General features: G+C 55.4%; 1 protein-coding gene across 2 annotated transcripts in view; it reads right to left on the bottom strand.

The window, feature by feature from the left end:
* LIMK1 (LIM domain kinase 1) overlaps window positions 1–18,337 on the bottom strand; it is a 25,970-nt gene extending 7,633 nt beyond the window's left edge. The window contains exons 1-7 of one of the 2 annotated variants that reach the window (XM_040260959.1): window positions 18,247–18,337; window positions 16,453–16,549; window positions 9,260–9,398; window positions 8,830–8,939; window positions 7,082–7,288; window positions 939–1,044; window positions 673–839 (exon numbers count right to left, since the gene is read on the bottom strand). In XM_040260959.1, coding sequence (XP_040116893.1) covers window positions 673–839; window positions 939–1,044; window positions 7,082–7,288; window positions 8,830–8,939; window positions 9,260–9,398; window positions 16,453–16,549; window positions 18,247–18,301 — 881 coding nt within the window. In that variant the 5' untranslated portion in view covers window positions 18,302–18,337. Of the gene's footprint in view, window positions 1–672; window positions 840–938; window positions 1,045–7,081; window positions 7,289–8,829; window positions 8,940–9,259; window positions 9,399–12,929; window positions 13,270–16,452; window positions 16,550–18,246 lie in introns of those variants that run through there. The other variant, XM_040260958.1, reaches the window with a different exon arrangement.
* Between the last annotated feature and the right edge of the window lie 48 nt (window positions 18,338–18,385).

The raw sequence follows: 18,385 nt of genomic DNA on the forward strand, positions 1-18,385 counted from the left end.
GCTTCCTGGGGACACTGGTGGGAAGAGGGTGGAGGGCCAACAGGTCACCCCCAGACGGTCCCCTCCCTGGCGTGCCCCGTACCTTGATGGCCTGGCCGAAGCAGCCCTTGCCCAACACCTCCCCATGGATGAGATCTGAAGGCCGGAAGATGCGGTGCGGCCAGCAACCAGGCTGTCTGGGCTTCTTTGCACCCTTCACCTCCCTTTAAGAGGTGCCCCGGCCCCTCCAGCCTGGACCACATTACAGCCCTCCGGCTGTCTCTGGTCCTGAGCACCTTCTCGCAAAAGGGACCAGAGTGGTCTCTGTGGGACGCATCACTGTGCTGTGAGACCCTGGCCACCAGCTGCCGCCTTGGAGCCCACCTTGCAACACAAACCAGATGCCTGAGCACCAGGCCAGCGGCTCCTTGAAGCCAGGGCTCTGGTCCACCCTGGGAGCCCTGTCACCCCCACTTGGGGGTGCCGCTTCCCCATTTCCTCCTTCTCATTCCCCTTCTTCTTCCCAGCTCCCTGCACCCCTTGCTGGCGTGTTTTTTTTTTTTTTTTTTTTTGCAGGGCTGATTTCTCCATCAGACTGTGAGCAACTGGAGTGCAGGGATGGCCCCTCCCCACCCCCACTGAGTCCCAGCGTCAGTGAAAGTAACAGAGCATCACGGTGCAGGGCTGACTTACAGCACAGGCTTCTGCCGGCTGGAGCTGCCTGCCTCCCCGCTGGGCGTGTGAGCCGGGGAGCCCAGGGGGCTGGGCTCAGTCCCCGGCCCATGGCCCAGACTGTCATGGGGGTCATGCTCCAGAGTCAGCTGGAGCAGGCGGCTGGTTTCCTGGATCAGCAGATCAATCTGGGGAGAGCAGGCATGTGGACAGCTGAGTCTCAGGTGGTGGGGAGCAGGCACAAGGGCACCACCTCCAACCCCGCTTGCCAGACCTGGGACCCGTACCTCATCCAGGGGCACATTCCGGATGGGCGTGCCATTGATTTCCAGGATCCGGTCCCCGACATGGATGGAATTCTTCACATCCGGGCTCATGCAGCCTGGGTCCACTCTGCGGGTACAGGGCAGTGGTCAGACCCCTGCCTGCCCCAGGGAGCCAAGGCCAAGGGGACCAGGTCAGGAGTACGAGGGCAAACCATACTGTCTTGCGTGACTGGTGGGTGGCAGTTGTCCAGAACACTGAAGTCTGGCTTGGTGGGAAGAGTTCTATGTTAATTGCAACGTCTGCCATGGGTGGTGGAAAGTGCCATGCCCCGAGGTATCTGCCCCGCTATACGAGATGCTCAGACTTCCCTGGTGGCTCAGATGGTTAAAAAAAAAAAAAAAAACCCGCCTGCCAGTGCAGGAGATGCAGGTTGGATCCCTGGGTCAGGAAGATCCCCTGGAGAAGGAAATGGCTACCCACTCCAGTGTTCCTGCCTGGAAAGTCCCCGGGACAGAGGAGCTGGCGGGCTACAGTCCACGGAGTCGCAGAAAAGTTGGACACAACCTGGTCACTGAACAGCAACAGCAGCAACGAGATGCTTGGGGGCTCCTGTGCAACACAGCACTGTCTCTGCTACGGAGGGCAGACTTCTGCCAACTACCTGTGATGCTTGGGGCAGACGAGTGTCAAGAGGCCTAAGAGGGTCTGGGCCCACTGGCTTCCTGCCTGACCCCCAAATGTGCCCTGCAAAACGAGCCTAAGGCTCCCACTCACCCAAGATTGGCAGGAAGGGGTGAGCAGCCTTCCCTGAACCACAGTTGCAGGTGAGATGGGGCTGGTGGCTTCCATTAGTCGGCCATGAGCTAAGTCACAGAATGGCCAGCTTGCCACACTCCTTTGCTTCTTTTAACTCCTCCTGAGTGTTAATGATCTGATTTCATTTTGTCTTCATTAAAGCTTTTCAAGGAATGTTTGTCTCTGCCTTGAGATGTGGAAGGGCTGGGGCAGGGTGATACGGTTGTGGTGGTGGGCAGGACAGAAAGGAGACAGAGCTTTAAGAAAAACAGAGTCTTAGCAATTTTTCAGTTATTGAGAGAGCTTCCTTACACAGGGAAGTCACGTAACAAATGAAGCAGGAAGAACGGAGCTAGAAAAATCATCATTTTGTAGCCATCACAGTAAAACTGCTACATGGAAGACTTATCATGAAGGCAAGAACCATTTAGTGAAAGGTGGCTGGGGACAGGATATTTACAGACCACTCAAATCTCACAGACCACTCACTGGTTACACTGCAAAGGGGGAAAAAAAATCCTTTACAGCAGAGAGAGTAGACTGCATTTTAACCAAATAATCGAAGTTAACATCCCCAGTAAAAGGCGCACTTTACTGACCTCCTGTGTCTACCACTAAGAGGCACAGAGGAGGAGAGAGCATCATCAGTTACACGGGCAAAATGCATGACCTAAATCTAGGGAAGAGGAACCCAAGTGCGGGGAGGGGAACATCCTCCTAAACGACTGACTTGCACTCTGCACAGATGTCAAGGGCGTAAAGGACAATGGAAAGCAGAGGAACTGGCACAGGTTAAAAGAAACTGAAGACACTTGAGGACAGCATTGTGACAACTGGCAAAATCCGAGTTCGGGGTTGTATACTAGATAAAAGTATTATATTAATGGTAAATTTCCTAACTGTCATATAGTTGCACTATAGGATACAGCGGGTAATTACGTAAAGAGAATGCTTTTATTTTCAGGAGAATGTCTGAAGTATTTGGGGAAAGGATGAGTCAATAGTGTCTACAGCTTACTCTCAAATGATTCAGTAAATAACTGTGTGTATGAACATATACAAATAAATATATATATATATGTTGATACACCCACACCTAGATATACATAGACAAAAAGACACACATATCTCAAAAGTAACAAAAAGTTAAAAATGATGAACCTAGGTAAAGGGTGTACACGTGCTAAGTCTCTTTAGCTGTGTCCGACTCTTTGCGACCCCGTGGACTCTAGCCCCCTACAGGCTCCTCTCTACGGGACTCTCCAGGCAAGAATCCTGGAGTGGGTTGCCATGCTCTCCTCCTAGGGATGTTCCTGACCCTGTGATTGAACCCACGTGCCTTATGTCTCCTGCACTGGCACATCAATTTCTTTACCACTAGCACCATCTGGAAAGCCCGAAAGCGTGTATAGGTATTCAATACACTTATTATTTCAGCAATTTTTCTGTAAATTTGGTGTTTTTCAAGATAAAAAATTTTTAAATAGTGACCATATTTTCACAGAGACTTCTTATGGATCAAGTCAGTTCAGTTTAGTTGCTCAGTTGTGTCTGACTCTTTTTGACCCCGTGGACTGCAGCACTCCAGGCTTCCCTGTCCATCAGCAACTCCTGGAGTTTACTCAAACTCATGTCCATTGAGTCGGTAATGCCAGCCAACCATCTCATCCTCTGTTGGCTCCTTCTCCTCCTGCCTTCAATCTTTCCCAGCATCAGGGTCTTTTCCAGTGAGTCAGTCCTTCGCATCAGGTGGCCAAAGTATTGCAGTTTCAGCTTCAGCATCAGTCCTTCCAATGAATATTCAGGACTGATTCCCTTTAGGATGGACTGGTTGGATCTCCTTGCAGTCCAAGGGACTCTCAAGAGTTTTCTCCAACATCACAGTTCAAAAGCAACAATTCTTCGGTGCTCAGCTTTCTTCATAGTCCAACTCTCACATCCACACATGACTACTGGAAAAACCATAGCTTTGACTAAACGAACCTTTGTTAGCAAAGTAATGTCTCTGCTTTTTAATGTGCTGTCTACGTTGGTCATAACTTTTCTTCCAAGGATATGGCCTTAAATATATATTTCCTGGACTGCCCTGAGAGTCCAGTGGTTAGGACTCTGCGCTTCCACTGCGGGGGGTGGGTGGGTGGAGTGGGCCTGGGTTCAGTCCCTGATCAGGGAACTTGGATCCCGCAAGCCGCATGGCTTGTCTGAAAAACCAATAGGAAAGCGTGTATATATATATTCCTTAGACTCTCCGTCTCCCTTGCCTCAGTCTTCTGCTCAAGTAGCGGGGAGGGTGGGGCAAAGATAAATTTAACTTCCCTTTCAATGCTGCTATAAACAAAATACACGTAAACAAAATAAAGAGTGGCCAGCGAAGATTCTTCAAACAAACAGTCCAATCTGGCCAGCAGCCTTTGGGCAAGCTGGGCTGCTTTTGAGAAGGGTGTGGCCCCTTGCATGCAGACTGCTGGGAAAGCAGACGTTGGCTGGAAAGAATGCTCGCCCAGTGAGGGAGGCAGGGAGGAGGTGTCATTGACTCTCTGTTCCTAAAATTCTGCCTGGCTGTCAGGGTCCAGCTGGTCTGGGAGTCTCCTGTCTCTCTCACCAGTCCATCTGCTCACTTGTGTGCGAGAGGCAGCTGCTGGCCTGGCTGATGCTCCAGATGGGGCTGGAAACAGCATCAAGTCCAGCCTCCTCCTCTCCCCCGCTACCCTCTCCCCTCCCACCCCAACCATCTTCACTTCTCAGCAGGCACTGGCCTGGTACCCAGCAGGTGTGTGAGAACTGTTCACTGACTCCCAAGGAAGGAATGGTTCACTGACTCCAAGGGGGTAGTTGTCCTACACTCAGACAACTATTTCTCAAGGGTCCATGAAGGTCCAAGAGAAATCTTAGAAGGCTCCAAGGTATCTGACTCCCTCATGGTTTAGACAAAGACTACGAAGCTCAGAGGAGAAGGCAATGGCACCCCACTCCAGTATTCTTGCCTGGAAAATCCCATGGACAGAGAAGCCTGGTGGGCTGCAGTCCATGGGGTCGCGAAGAGTCGGACACGACTGAGTGACTTCACTTCCACTTTCCACTTTCATGCATTGGAGAAGGAAATGGCAACCCACTCCAGTGCTCTTGCCTGAAGAATTCCAGAGACGGGGGAGCCTGGTGGGCTGCCGTCTATGGGGTCGCACAGAGTCGGACACGACTGAAGTGACTTAGCAGCAGCAGCAGCAGCACGAAGCTCAGAGAGGACAAGGAAGCAGCTCAGTGTCACACAGAGTATGAACCACTGGCTTGGCCCCTTAACTTTCATTTCTTCTTGCATCTCAGACCTTTTCTACATCCTTTGGAATTTTCTTTAGGGATGATTTGCTGGTATCAAATCCTGTTTTGTCTGCTTTCACATGTCTTTATTTCACCTTCATTCCTTTTTTTAATTTTTAACTGATTTATCTGTTTGTTGTTTTTTGGAGCTGTGCTAGGTCTTTGTAGCAGTGCTGGCTTTTCTGTAGTTGCAGTGCGCGGGTTTCTCATCGTGAAGCCCGGGTTTCAGGCTCCTGGGCTCAGTAGTTGTGGCTCCCAGGTTCCAGAGCACAGTCTCAATAAGGTGCATGGACTTAGTTGCTCCACAGCATGAGGGATCTTCCCAGATCAGGGATTGAACCCATGTCTCCTGCATTGGCACGCAGATTCTTTACCACTCAGCCACCAGGGAAGCCCCTTACCTTCACTCTTGAAGGACATTTTCATCAAGTATAGAATTCTGTTTTGTCTTTTTAAAATTATCTGGCTGCGCCAGGTCTTAGTTGCAGCATGCAGGATTTCTAGTTGCCTGACTAGGGATTAAACCCAAGCCCAATGCAATGGAAGCTTGGAGTCTCAACCACCCGACCACAGTCTGGTCTTTTTTTGAAGGAAATTTCTTTCTTCCCTATGGCTACTTTTAAGATATATATATATATGGCCTTTGTGTTGTAGTTTCACTAGGTGGGGTGGTCCATGGGTAGATTTCTTATTTTTCTGTTTGGGATTTACTGAGTTTGAGTTTGTGGATTGACATCTTTTATCCCCTCTGGAAAGTTCTCAGCTGTTAAATACTGCCTCTCTCCCATTCTCTCTTCTTCTGGGATTCTAGATGGATAATTAGATCCACTCACTCTGTCCTCTCTTTCTTTACTCTCTTAGCCTCACTACTTTCTTAGGCCTCTCTACTTTCTTAATGTATCTTAGCCTCTCTTTCTCTACTTTCATCTTGTGTTTCTGCTTCTCACTTCAGCTGTTTAAAACCCTGCTCTACTGCTAAACCTGTATTTCACTTCTAGAGGTTTTATTTGGTTCTTTTCCAAACTCATTCGCTCTTTACTCACTTTTCCCAAGCATCTCTTACTTATTAAAACACATGGAGTAAATTGAAAAGAAAACACAGGGAGTATGCTTATTTTGCATGGTTTCTGATAATCTCGCTGTCTGCAGTTTCTCTAGGTCTGCTTCTGCCCCCTGTTGCTGCTGTTGGCTTGCGCTCACAAGGCCTTGTTGCCACACGTGCTCTGTGGTTTTTGACTGAACGGCTCCTATTCCTTGGAACACTCATCTCGGGAAATTCTCTGAAGCCTGGAGGTGGGTTCCACCTGCATCTGCTTCTGTCAGGGCCTAGGGACGTTCCCAGTGGAGAAGTACTTTAAACTTTTACAATTTCTCCTGGAGGCTTTTTGAACCACCCAGGCTTGTCAATTTGGTTGGCAAACCTAAGTGTTTGAATTCTCAGGGGAGATCCCCTCTCCCCTTCTGTTCAGGTTCAAATCAGTTTATTTTCCAGTTCTGGGAAGGAGGGGTGGAAATCACTGGTGGAAGGCATGGTTTATTTCTTGTTCTTCCTCACCTTGAGAGCACTTTGTGGGGGTGGGGTCCCAACTTTATGGAGAAGGGATAAGTGTTCTCTTATTAGACTCACTTTCCTTGAGCTAGTCACTTGGGCTTTAAGAGATGCTCAGCCACAAGAAGACATCAAAAGTGAAACTTCATTCCCCCCCACTCCCCCCATTTAGATTTGCCCTCAAGGTATGGCTGCCTTCCATGCTCTGCTGACACCCTCAGGCTCCCTTCTTCACCTGTTCCTGACCTGGTTACTTCTCTTTCTTGTTCGGTCATGCAGTAAGTAAAGAGAACATTTTAAATATTTTATCTGGCAATTGTTACAGATTTTTTCTCTTGGAGGAATGATTGGCTCAGACAGCTGGTATACCAGGTTGTTGGAGCTGGGCTCCATCTGGGCTCACACTTACCCGTTCTCAGTCCCCGCCCCAGAGTCGGCCTGCCCACCTAAAGCATCTGTGCCCACAGCCACACCAGCTGCAGCCTTGGCAGGCCAGCCACTCACCCCTGGACGCGGACGGTGTGAGAGTGCTCCGTGCTGCAGCCCGGCAGGCCGTGAGGGGGGTCGATGGAGACCGAGAGGCCACGTTTGCCATGAGCTGAGGCCGGGATGGAGACTAGGGTGACCGTGTGGGGCAGGTGGGAGCCAGGGGAGTCGGGCAGAATCTGCTCGATGACGGGGGTCACCACGGTCTGGTAGTAGCAGTGTCCACTGCAAGAGCCGCCGGTGGCGGGGACCCAAAGAGTGGGAAGAGAAGTGCATCAGGGCAGCCAGCAGCATCAACCCCCCACAATCCCTCAGTCCTGGGCTCTTTTCTCCTTCCACCCTCCCCTTCCTGCTCCCCATGGAAGGAGGAGGGTCTTGGCTGCTTGGTGGGCTGGGAGCAGGCCCTGCCCCTCTCTGGGGTTCAGTCATTCTGGGTTGTCTACACTGTCAGCTGGCCAGGATGAGGCCTGGGGATAAATCCCATTTGGTAGCCTCAAAAGCCATGCTGCCCTCAAATCCAGCTTTATCAGTGCTGCCACACTCAAGGATTTCTCTGATCTTTGTCCCTAGTTCCTGGGAAAGAGGCTCTAAATCCTCAGGAGTGTGTCTTCTTTTTTCATGAGCCCCCTCAACCCACACTTGAGCTAATGTTTTTGTGTTTGCTTTTATCTGTTTTTCTTTTTCAAAATTTCTATTTATTTTAATTGGAGGCTAATTACTTTACAATATTGTGGTGGTTTTTGCCATACATTCACATGAATCAGCCATGGGTGTACATGGGTTCCCCATCCTGACCCTCCCACCCACCTCCCTCCCCATCCCATCCCTCAGGGTTATCCCAGTGCACCAGCCCTGAGCACCCTGTCTCATGCATTGAACCAAAATTTTTATTTATCTTTTGTCTTTTTTTGAGTTAATGTTAATGAACCAATTCAGGGTGGGTGGGGGGGGGGTAGTGGTAGGCTGGTCACCAGAAAGACTGACCACGTGATGAAAGGCTGCCACTCTGATCCAGTCTGACCTCAAGGAGCCCAAGTTCAACCCCATGTCCAGTGATTCAGTCAATTATGCCACATAATGACATCCTAATAAAAACTCTGGTGATGCTGGGGAGGATGGATCACATGCCTGATTCCATGAACGGAATGCATGGAAGCACTGCCTTCCAGACCTCCCGGACTTGGCCCTTTGTGTGTCTCCACCTGGCTGGTCCCGATTTATAGCTTTTCAGTCTTGCCTCCTTTGTCATAGATTAACTGACCACAGGTGCCTGGGCTCATTTCTGGGTTTTTATCCTGTTCCATTGATCTGTATTTCTATTCTTGTGCCAGTACCATACTGTTTTGATGACTGTAGCTTTGTAGTATAGCTTTTAGTAAAAACTGTGATTGTGGTGCTCTCCTGAGCTCTGTGAGTCACTGAGTGAAGTATCAAATCTGAGGGGGCTGTGGGGATCCCTGAGTCTGCAGTCAGTTGGTCAGAAGTGTGAGTGGCCTGGGGACCCCTGCACTTGGGTCTGGGGTGTGGGTGGTCTTGCTGGGGTGAGTCCTGAGCTTACAGGGTTAGTGTTTACGCTGGTGCCAGAGCTGCACAGCAGTGATGTCAGGAAGAGAGCGGATGTCTCAGGCTTCCTCGCTCTGACTGCGGTGTCTTATGTCCCAGTGGTTTCTGCACTGTCACCATGACTGCCCCCTCACAGAAAGGGGAAGGGCCCTGGCGTGGGAGACCTGGGGGCAGGTCAGAATCGGGGAGGGGTTGGCACTCACCAGTACAGCTTGGAGTGCTCCACCAGAGTGTAGGTGTCCCCGTCACCGATGAAGGTTCCGCATGTGAGGCAGATGAAGCATTCGGGGTGATATTTCAGCTCCCCAGCCACCTGGAAGCAAGTGTGGGTGTGGCGGGGGTGGGCGTGCAGGAAGGGGGACCACAACCCAGCTCAGAGGTTCCTTCAGCCCCTGTAGCTTCTCCCCTTTGCCTCCTCTCAGAAGGGCAGCCCCAAACCAACTTGGGGGCAGAGCTGGCTCCACAGATGGGGACTGAGGGATACAGACAGACAAACAGGCTCAGGAGGCACCAGGGAATCAGAAAACCAGTGAAAAGAAGAACAAGAGAGATGATGGGAGAGAGATCTGGGGCAGGGAGTAACCTGTGAACACACACACCCACCCACCAGGTGAGGTTGGGGGGCGTACTTACCATGACCAGCCCCTTGGTGATGTGCTCTGAGCATCCGTGGCAAGACTCGCCATAGCGGGCCCAATAGTCCTTCTTGCAGAAGAGCTGCCCATCCTTCTCGTAGTACTGGTGCGAAAGGGAGGCACTGCATTCGCAACACCTGGGTGGAAGGGGAGCTGGGACTCAGAGGGGCCCACCCTTTGCCCCCACACCTGGGCCCTGCCAGTCCACAGGCAGCATTAGAGAAAGGTGTGCTCTCTGGATGGAGGCAGCCTGCTCTGGGCACAGGGCTTGGCGAGTAGACTCAGGGACGGATTTGGTGACCACCCCACTCCCTCCACCATGGTCCTCTGGCCAGAAGCCTTGGTCCTGTGTGCAACCTCAAATCACAACCCCCGCGCCCCCACCACAGCAGTTCTGCACCCAGAGTGTCTGGCCCACCTGCTAGCCCTGGGGTGAGAAGTGCTCCTCATGTGAGGCCCCCATCCCCTGTCATGCATGGAAGAGGGCCAAGTGTGGGCAGAAGACTTACTCTCAGGCCCAGGGAAGAACCTGGGAGCCCAGGACTCAGGCTGCAGGGGGCACTGGAACAAACCGTGAGCCCCACTCATCTAGTCTAGTCTGCTTCTTCTCCCTCCCTCTCCTCCCATTCCCAGCAATGGGGAGGCTGCTGATGTAAATGAAGGTGACTTTTTGGAGTTGTGAAGACCTACTAAGTGCTCGCATCTTCCCATTAAAAAAAATTAATTGGAGTATAGTTGTTTTACAATGTTCTACTGGTTTCCGCTGTACAACGTGAATCAGCTCTAAGTATACACATAGCCCCCCTTCTCGAGCCTCCCTCCTACCCCCCCATCCACCCCTCTCGGGCATCACAGAGCATCGAGCTGAGCTCTGTGTTACGCAGCAGAGTCCACTAGCTATCTGTTTTACACATGGTTGTGTGTATGTGTCAAAGCTGCTCTCTCGCTTCATCCCACCCTCTCCTTCCGCGGCTGTGTCCAGTCTGTTCTCTTCATCTGTGTCTCTATTCCTGCCCTGCAAATAGGTTCATCAGTACCATTTTTCTAGATTCCACGGATAAGTATTAATATATGATATTTGTTTTTTCTTTCTGACTTACTTCACTCTGTATGACAGGCGCACCTTCTTGCTTAAATTTACTTAGTCCTCATAGGCTACCATGAGGCAGGCATGGCTATCCCCATTTCTAGAGACGAGGCAGATGAACTTGAGAGGGTCTATTCCATCCAAGGTCATACAGATGGGGAGTGCAGGCCCCACAAAGATGCTCCCAGTTGCACTAAGATACAAGGTAGGAGTTCAGCTCAGTGTAGACCAGTCAGTCAGCTAAGACAAGGAGATCTCCTGGCTTCCTAGACTCCAGCTAGCCCCATGGGTGCTGTCAGTCACAGGAACAGGGTTTGGCATGAGGAGCAGGGAGGCCTGGCTGGTGGAGCCCCTGAAGGGCAGGTGGGGAGAAATGATGTAGAGGTTTCCTCCTAGGCACAACTCCACAGGTCAGGAGCTAGAGTGACATCGCCTGGCTTCTTTATGCTCAAGGGTCCTGGTGGGGTGGGGACCAGCAGCCCAGCTAAGCCAGGGTGAGCAAATGCAAGAATGGACTCTGAGCAACCGACAGCCCCTCCCCCCTGGGCACAAGCCCTGCTGGGTTCTGTAGAGCTTGACGCGGGGTCCTGGCATGCACAGGTATGTCTGAGCCTGAGGACATGCCCTGCAGAGAACTGCTAGGGAATCCGTCCAGCTCTGCTGCTGTCTGGGTGCTCTGCACGATGCGCCAAAGTCACACAGGGATAGAAGGACCAGGCTCAGAGCTCCTGGCTCAGTGGGGGAACAATCCAGGAGAGGGGAGGGTAGGAGACTGGGTCAGACAGCCCCGTGCTCCAGGCAGCCGGGGAAGCCTCCACTCTATTGTAGCCTGCAGGGTGGTAGCGCTCATTGACTGTGCTCCCTAACTGCTCCTGAACTAGGCAACTGGCGAGGGGGTGGCGGTGGAGGAGGAGGAGGAGGGAGGGGACAGCAACCAGAGCCCTGATGGGACGCTGTCCCTTTAAGAGGATCCAGCACGTTCCCTGCGGTCTGGAAGCCTGAGGGGAGGCGCTGGGGACCACAGCTCAGGGCTTTGGGTGGGGGCGGGTGGCAGAGGAGCACAAAATGCCCAGGTTTTGAAACCTCCAATGGTGGGGGGTGGGCAGGGAGAGCTCCTGGAGGCGGCGCTGGGATGTGGGAGGCGTCGGCGGCGGAAGCGGCTGGACCAGAGCCATGACGTCATCAGGCGCCCCCGCGGCCCTTCCTGCCCCGACATCACGGCCCCTGTGGTGGGTGGACGTCTCACCGCAGGGTGGGCGACGGGCAAGGAACGCACCGAGCCAGGGGGCGGGAGGACGCCCCAGGGTGGGGAAGTCCCTAGGGGAAGTCCCTAGCGCAGCGCCCGGGGGGCTGTAACCCAGCGTGGAAGGGAAGGTGCGCGGCCGGACAGCGGGCTCCGCACAGAGGCGGCGCGCGCCCGCCGCGCACCCCGATCCGGGAGTCACTGCGCCCTCCCACCGCGTCACGGGAGTGTCCCCTCGGGAGTCTCCCCCGACGCCCGGGCGGCTGGAAGCCCCCTCCCCTGCCCCAGTGGGCGGGGCGGGGCGACCGCCTTCCTCCAGAGCAGACTGCTCTTCTGCCGGAGAACTACTCCTTCGCTCACGCACACACACTCAACACTGCAGCAGCCCTGGAAGACGCGACTGTTGATTCACTCAAGCGCTGAGAGTGCAGTCAGCTCCCCAATAACCACTTCCTCGCAGCCTGCCTCGATGCCCCCCGCCACGGGCTCCCCACGCTGCCTGCATCCCCCCAGCCTCTGCCGTTATAACCTGCCGGCTCCCTGAGGTCCCAGGCCAGGCACCTATAAACGGTGTTCCCCGAGAACAGAAGTGTTTCCTGTCCGACGCCATCAGCCTGGAGCAGTTCTCATCCCCCGGCGTCCTCGGGACTGCTCCCAGGAGCCTGGGGCTCAGCCTCTACCTCGGCCAGGGGACCTCCACCTCAGAGAGCGGACCCAGCCTAGGGTCACACAGCGGCTTGGTGGCTGGCCCCCTGGGGCCTCGGTGGACTCTCCTGATGGCAGGCACACAGGAGCCCCTGACCCTGGGCATCCCCTCATCCCTCAGGCCCCCATCTGGGCAGGAGCCAGAGGAGGCAGGTGGGGCAGGTCACGTCCCTACAAAGGGTGTCCAGAGAGGAATACCCAGGATACTGTACCCTCCCTGAGAGCAGGCGAAGGCAGAGCCAACCTTGGGCAGGAGAGAAGGGCACTGGGGGTGGGGTGGGGGGCCGAACAGGCCAGGCTGGGAAACCGGGATGACCTCCTCAAGGAAAGGGCAATCCCTCCCAGGGGTGCCCTCTACCCAGAATCATATTTCTGGATACCAAGGGTGCAAAAGAGCAGCTGGGGGACCAGCCTGATGGGAGCCTGTACCAGAAGGGCCAGGGGCCGCAGCCTCGGCCTGCTTCCCCCAAACAGGCAGCCAACAGTGACCACGGAGTTTCACTTCTCATGCCCCAGAACCCGGCCTCAGGTGGGTCTGTCCCACCGTGGCCTCCGGCCCCAGCCAGCCCCAGCCCTCACACCGCAGTCCCTGCCTGAGGCATGGGACGGGTCAGGAGGGGGCTTTCCACTTACTTGGCCCTCCTGAGAAAGACGCGCCGTCTTCTCAGGGGGGAGGCCAGCATCCTTCGCCGCCGCCTATCTCTGGGGCCCCGGAGGCTGCGGGGAGCGCAGGGGTGGGCCGACAGAGCTGCTTCCCCGTCCACTCCAGGCACTGAGGATTGGAGGCTGCCGAGGGAGGGGCGAGCGTGGCCACGAGGCAGGGGAGGAGGATGCGGCGGTGTGGGCGCTGGGGGACCCGGTCTTAGCTCAGAACAGGAAGCAGCTGAAGGCCCTACTGCCTGGGCTCTGGTGCAGACGGGAGACCTGGCCGCCACCCTGCCCTCAGCCCTGCACATCCGAGGAAGGCACCCTCCATGCCCCTCAGCCTCTTTTTATTTGGCCTCGCTGCATAGCTTGTGGAATCTTAGTTCCCTGACCAGGGATCGAACCTGCACCCTCTGCATTGGGAGTGTGTGTGTGTGTGTGTTCAGTCATAGCTGACTTTTTGTGACCCCATGGACTGTTGCCTGCCAGGCTCCTCTGTCAATGGAATTTTCAGGCAAGAATTTCCTTAAACTCTTGCCATTTCCTCCTCCAGGGGGATCTTCCCGAACCAGGGATCAAACCCGTGTCTCTTGCATCTCCTGCCTTGGCAAGCGGATTCTTTACCACTAGCTCCACCTGAGAATCCCTCATTGGGAGTGTGGCATCTGAACCACTGGACTGCCAGGGAAGTCCCCCTCGGCCTCTGCTTTGACCAAGCCTCCGGGGAATCTCTGGGGACAGGGAGCAGCTGCTTCTTCCGGTGCTGCCCCCAAGGGAACAGAGGTTGACTTCCACGAACAGTCCATCCTCCTTCCCTGAAAGTCCCCTGAAGAGGGGGGGCATCCCAGCCCAGGCTCCGGCCCCCAGTACCAGCTGCGCACTGAGCTCTCGCCCTCCGGGCCCCACCAGCCTCCAGGGAGATGTTACCAGAGTTACGGCAGCCTTGGGGCTCCTGCACCACACTTTTCTGAGAATGGACCTCCCAGAGGCAGCAGCTGGGCCGAAGGAGGCCTGGCCCACCCTGGGCCTGGCCCCAACCTTCCAGGAGGCTGGGACAGAGAAAGGGGCAGGCCCTGCGGTGACTGTGACACCTAGTGCGAACGCCAGAGGCGTTCCGTGGGCCCACAGCAACCCTCCCACTGCCAGGCCTTGAAGCCCAGGGGCTGGCACTTCCAGGGGGCCCAGCAACCAGTCCCTCCTTTGTGAGCTGCTTTCCTGTCCTGGGCGTGAGGACTGGAGGCCTTAACCAGATTTGGGGGCTGTTGGGAAAACTTCACAACATGGGGCCCGAAATGCTGTGGGAGTCATGGCAGCAGAGGAAGCCGCGACTCTTACTGCCTGTGGGCCCCTGCCCCATTGTAGGAGCCTTCCCTGTGGCCCCACACCAGGGACTAAACCCAACGTGCCCCCTCCCTGCCGGTGACCAGGGCAGGGACCCCTCCCGAATTGGGTTCCACGTGTCCGGCCCCACTCTGCCCTTCTGTGGCTTCTGCAGGTGCACTCTTGCCCCACCCCATGTCTCCCAAGACTCTAACTCCCTCCCTCCCCACCCCACACACAGGGACCCCCAAAGTTCTTCCCTTGATTTCTCTCCGCCTCATCTTAGTTCCCTCTGCTGGTCCTCAGTGGGCTGATTTCTCTGATCTTTCCACCTGGGACTGGTCTCAAATCACCTCAGCCAGCTGTGGGCAGGGCAGGGCCACCCTGGTTAGCCTACTGCTTCTCCAGCTCAACAAGGACAGGGCATGACTCATGGCCAACCTGGCCCCCAGCTCCACCAGACCCAAAGGACCACTGGTCTCCTTTGCACCCGGGTGTGCAAAGTCAAATGGCTTCGATTGTGCCTCTGCCGCTCACCAGCCCCCAGCTCCTCCCCCATAGTCCCTGACTTCTTCAACTCTGCAGTGACTTGGAGTGAGACAGATACCGGTTTGAGTCCCAGCTCCGGCTGTTGCAACTTTTGGCAAGTTACTTGATTTCTCCAAGCCTCTGTTTCTAACATGGAAATTGGGCAAATGATAGTACCTCCTACAGTTATGGTGAAGTCTTGAGGACATGACGTCACAGGAGTCACTGATGAATAGTGGCTAAAATGACTAACCCTTGCCAAATATCGTCCCTTTCAGATCTGAAATTCCCTCTGCTCTGAGTCACTGTCCCAGGTCGGGTCTTATGAGCACAGATCCCTGAACCACTGTGACAGCCCCTTCCCTGTCACGTGGCCACCATCTGCCCACTGGAATGGCACTTTTCAGTAGCACTCCCGCCCACAACCCTCTTCTGCTTCTTGACACTCTCCGCTGGCTCCCTACTGCCTTCAGAAGCTCCTTATCTTGGCATTCAGGGCCCTTCACACGTCAGTCCTAACTTTGCCTCTTCATCACATCCCTCGACTCACTCTGTCCAACCGGATGAGCTGTTCCCATGCCTCAGCTGCTGGCAATGCCCCCCTTCCCTATCTCCGTGCATGTGGTTTTCTCTGCCTGTTCAGAGCCCCGTTCCTCCTCGAAGGCCTCCTTCTGAACACCTGATTGGGAAGCCCAGGACTCGGAACTCACCTCTGGGCTCCCCAGCCAATGTGCATTTCACCCCTGCGGCTGTGTGTCTTTGGTCAAGAGAATTAACCACTGTGTCCCAACTAATGGAGACCACACGTATCCAACTATACAGAGTCCTTAAACCAGTGTCAGGCCTTTGCTAAAGTGTAGAAAATATTAGAAATTATTTTTAAAACAGAAAAAAAAAATCCTTGTTGGCGGCTCCCAGTGCCCAAATTCAACCCTTTGTTCGGCTAGCTGGTGGTTGCCTTGACCCCAGCGGGGCCTCCCCAGCTTTACCTCCCTTCATTTTTGGTGCTTTTCTGCCTGAACTCTGCTGGCCACTGACTGGGCCAGGCCCTGTCACCATTCATTCTACCCTCTGCACCTGCTGGGCTCTCTGTCTGGAACTGCTTCCTACCACACTTCTCCACCTGCGAAATCTCCCATCCTTTGGACCCCAGCTCTGGCCCCACAGAGCTCTCTAAGGCTCCCCCCAGCCCTGTTTCTCAGGATGGTGCTACCGGATTACTGGGCCACCTCTGCGTCCCCACGTGCACCGCCACAACCTTGATCCTAGTCTCCTATACTTGAGAGTTGGTGTCCTGGAGGGAAGGGACTGGCCTTACTGGTTATGCATCTTTGCAACCAGCCGGGGGCCCATCTCCTCCCAAGGCCTGCTTGGTTTCCCTCTTCTCCCTGAAGCACCAGCATCCAGAAGGTAAGGGTAGACTACCCTCCACTCCCCCCGCCTGCCAAGGTGCCATCAGGCCTTGGGATTATCAGCATAAATGCAGGTCTCTCCTTTTCTCTCTTCAGAGGACTAGAATGACAAAAAAGAGAGGCCTCCAGGGAGCTTCTAAGCCAGATGCCCCATTTGACAGATGGGGAAACTGAGGCCCAGGACCAGAGAGAGATCCTTGTCTCTGGCAGGCCTTCTTTCAGGCACCCCAGCCCCTGCCAGCCTGCCCTACCTGAAGCAGTCTGCGTGCCAGTCAGCATTCAGGGCCTGGAGGTACTGGCCATCGTAGATCCTCTGGCCACAGCTCGCACACACGGGCAACTCGCTTCCTGCAGGGGTAGAAAGGGCGTTAGGAACCATACTCAGGAGGGGTCGTTTGCTGTAGGCCTGGCCTTCCTTGCTGGACCCCTCGTACACCTCCACAAAGCCCCCTGTACACACGCAGCGCCCAAGCTGAGCAGTGTCCATGCACAGCAGAAGACAGAATGAGAGTTGCTGAGTCCATGGCTCAGTCTCCAAGGCCCCCTGGGCCTCAGTTTCTCTCTCTGTAAGCTGAGGAGGAGGTAGCAGAGGCCCACCCCCCAGCAAGAGCATTCTTCAGCTCAGGCTCTGGCAGTGTAAATGCGGAGAAAGAAAGCAGCATGATTTAGAAGGAAGGCAGTGGCTGACACTCTCGTCACAGCCCCTTCTCCTCTCCTGCCTGCCCAGGAAGAGGAGCTCTTTCAAAGGGCAGGGCCTGGACAGCGCTAAGTTGGTGTGTCCTGTACTAAAGACCCCTGGAAGGCTTGGCTATGCCCTGGCCTCACAAGGAGCCAGGGCCTCAGGGCTGAGCTCCCAGATACCTGCTCCCAGGGAGGCCTGGCACCTCTTCAAGCTGGGCCACTAGGCATGCTTAGTCATCCTTGGGGCCTGGCACCCTCGGAGCAGGGTGGGCCCTGCAAGATCTCCCAGCTTGCCCCTTCCCATTGCACAGATGGGGAGATTGAGCCCTGGACAAGATAAGGCTTGCCAGGTCACCAACCAGGCTCCAAGGCCACAGCCTGCCCCTTCAAGAGGACTCAGGGACCTAGGAGCTTCCTTAAGGTGGCTCCAAGTGGGCCTTCATGAACCTCGGGGGAGGGCAGGGCTGGAGGAGCTGGCAGAGTAGAAGCTTTGTTGGACCAGGTGGGCCTATGAGATGGCTCAGAGGAGGAAACCCAGGAAAGGAGACGCTAGGGAGGGAATCGTGGCGATCTTCGTACAGTAACTGTCCTGCAAACCCAGTAGGTGGGCTGCAGTAGGTGAAAGGGATAGAAGAAAGACTGATCATCCTCCCAGTCAAGACGGGACAGCAGGCAGTGGGTTTGGTGCAGGGAGCGGGTGGGGTGGGGGCCTCTGCCTACAACAAGCTTCGGCGGACTCATATATCTGCTCTGCCCATCCTGCCCCTAGATTCCCAGGCACGCCAACTATGCGGGGGCCAACTGTACAAACAGGGAAACTGAGGCCCAGAAGGTACCGCCTGGCTCAAGGTCAGAGAGCCGGCCCAGACTTGGGGCTGCGATTCGGACCCAGGGCTGCGGCTTTCCCAACGACTCTTTCTTCCAAGGGCCGGTTAGAGACGGGATAAAGGGTGGCCCAGGGCGAGCCTGGGATGGACACAGCACGCATGGATGGAGGCCAGGGCTGGGTGGGCTGTGCCAGGGCTTCCTCCGGGGTGGTCGGCGGTCGGAGGATGGGAGAAGGCGGGGATGAAAGGGAGGAGGGGGCCCGCCGCCAGCGAGGGGTGGAGGGAGCATCTCACCGGGGCCGAGGAGGGAAAAACGGGATGGGAGCTTTCCAGGGAGGGGCCTGCGGGCTTCTGAAGGACGAGCTCATCCCGGACGACACAGGGGCGCGGCCTCGCCGCAGACCCGGCCTCCGCGGCGGGCAGGCCCGGCCCCCTCCCCGCGCCCGGCCCCCCTTGCTTCTCCGTCTCCCCCGCAGCGCAGCGTCCCCGCCCGCCCGGCCCCCAGGTCGGCGCCCCCGCGGCCCCCGTCCCGCGCACCTTCCTCTCCCATACGTTCTTCCCTCCAGGTACAACAAAGTAGCGTCAACCTCATGCACTCGGCGGGGGGCGGGGCCCGGCGGGCCTGGGGCTGGGGGCGGCCCGGGCCCCGCGCGCTCGCCCGCAGCCGCCGCCGCCG

This window comes from Oryx dammah, unplaced genomic scaffold, assembly GCF_014754425.2.
Source record: "Oryx dammah isolate SB20612 unplaced genomic scaffold, SCBI_Odam_1.1 HiC_scaffold_2, whole genome shotgun sequence".
Taxonomy (NCBI): domain Eukaryota; kingdom Metazoa; phylum Chordata; class Mammalia; order Artiodactyla; family Bovidae; genus Oryx; species Oryx dammah.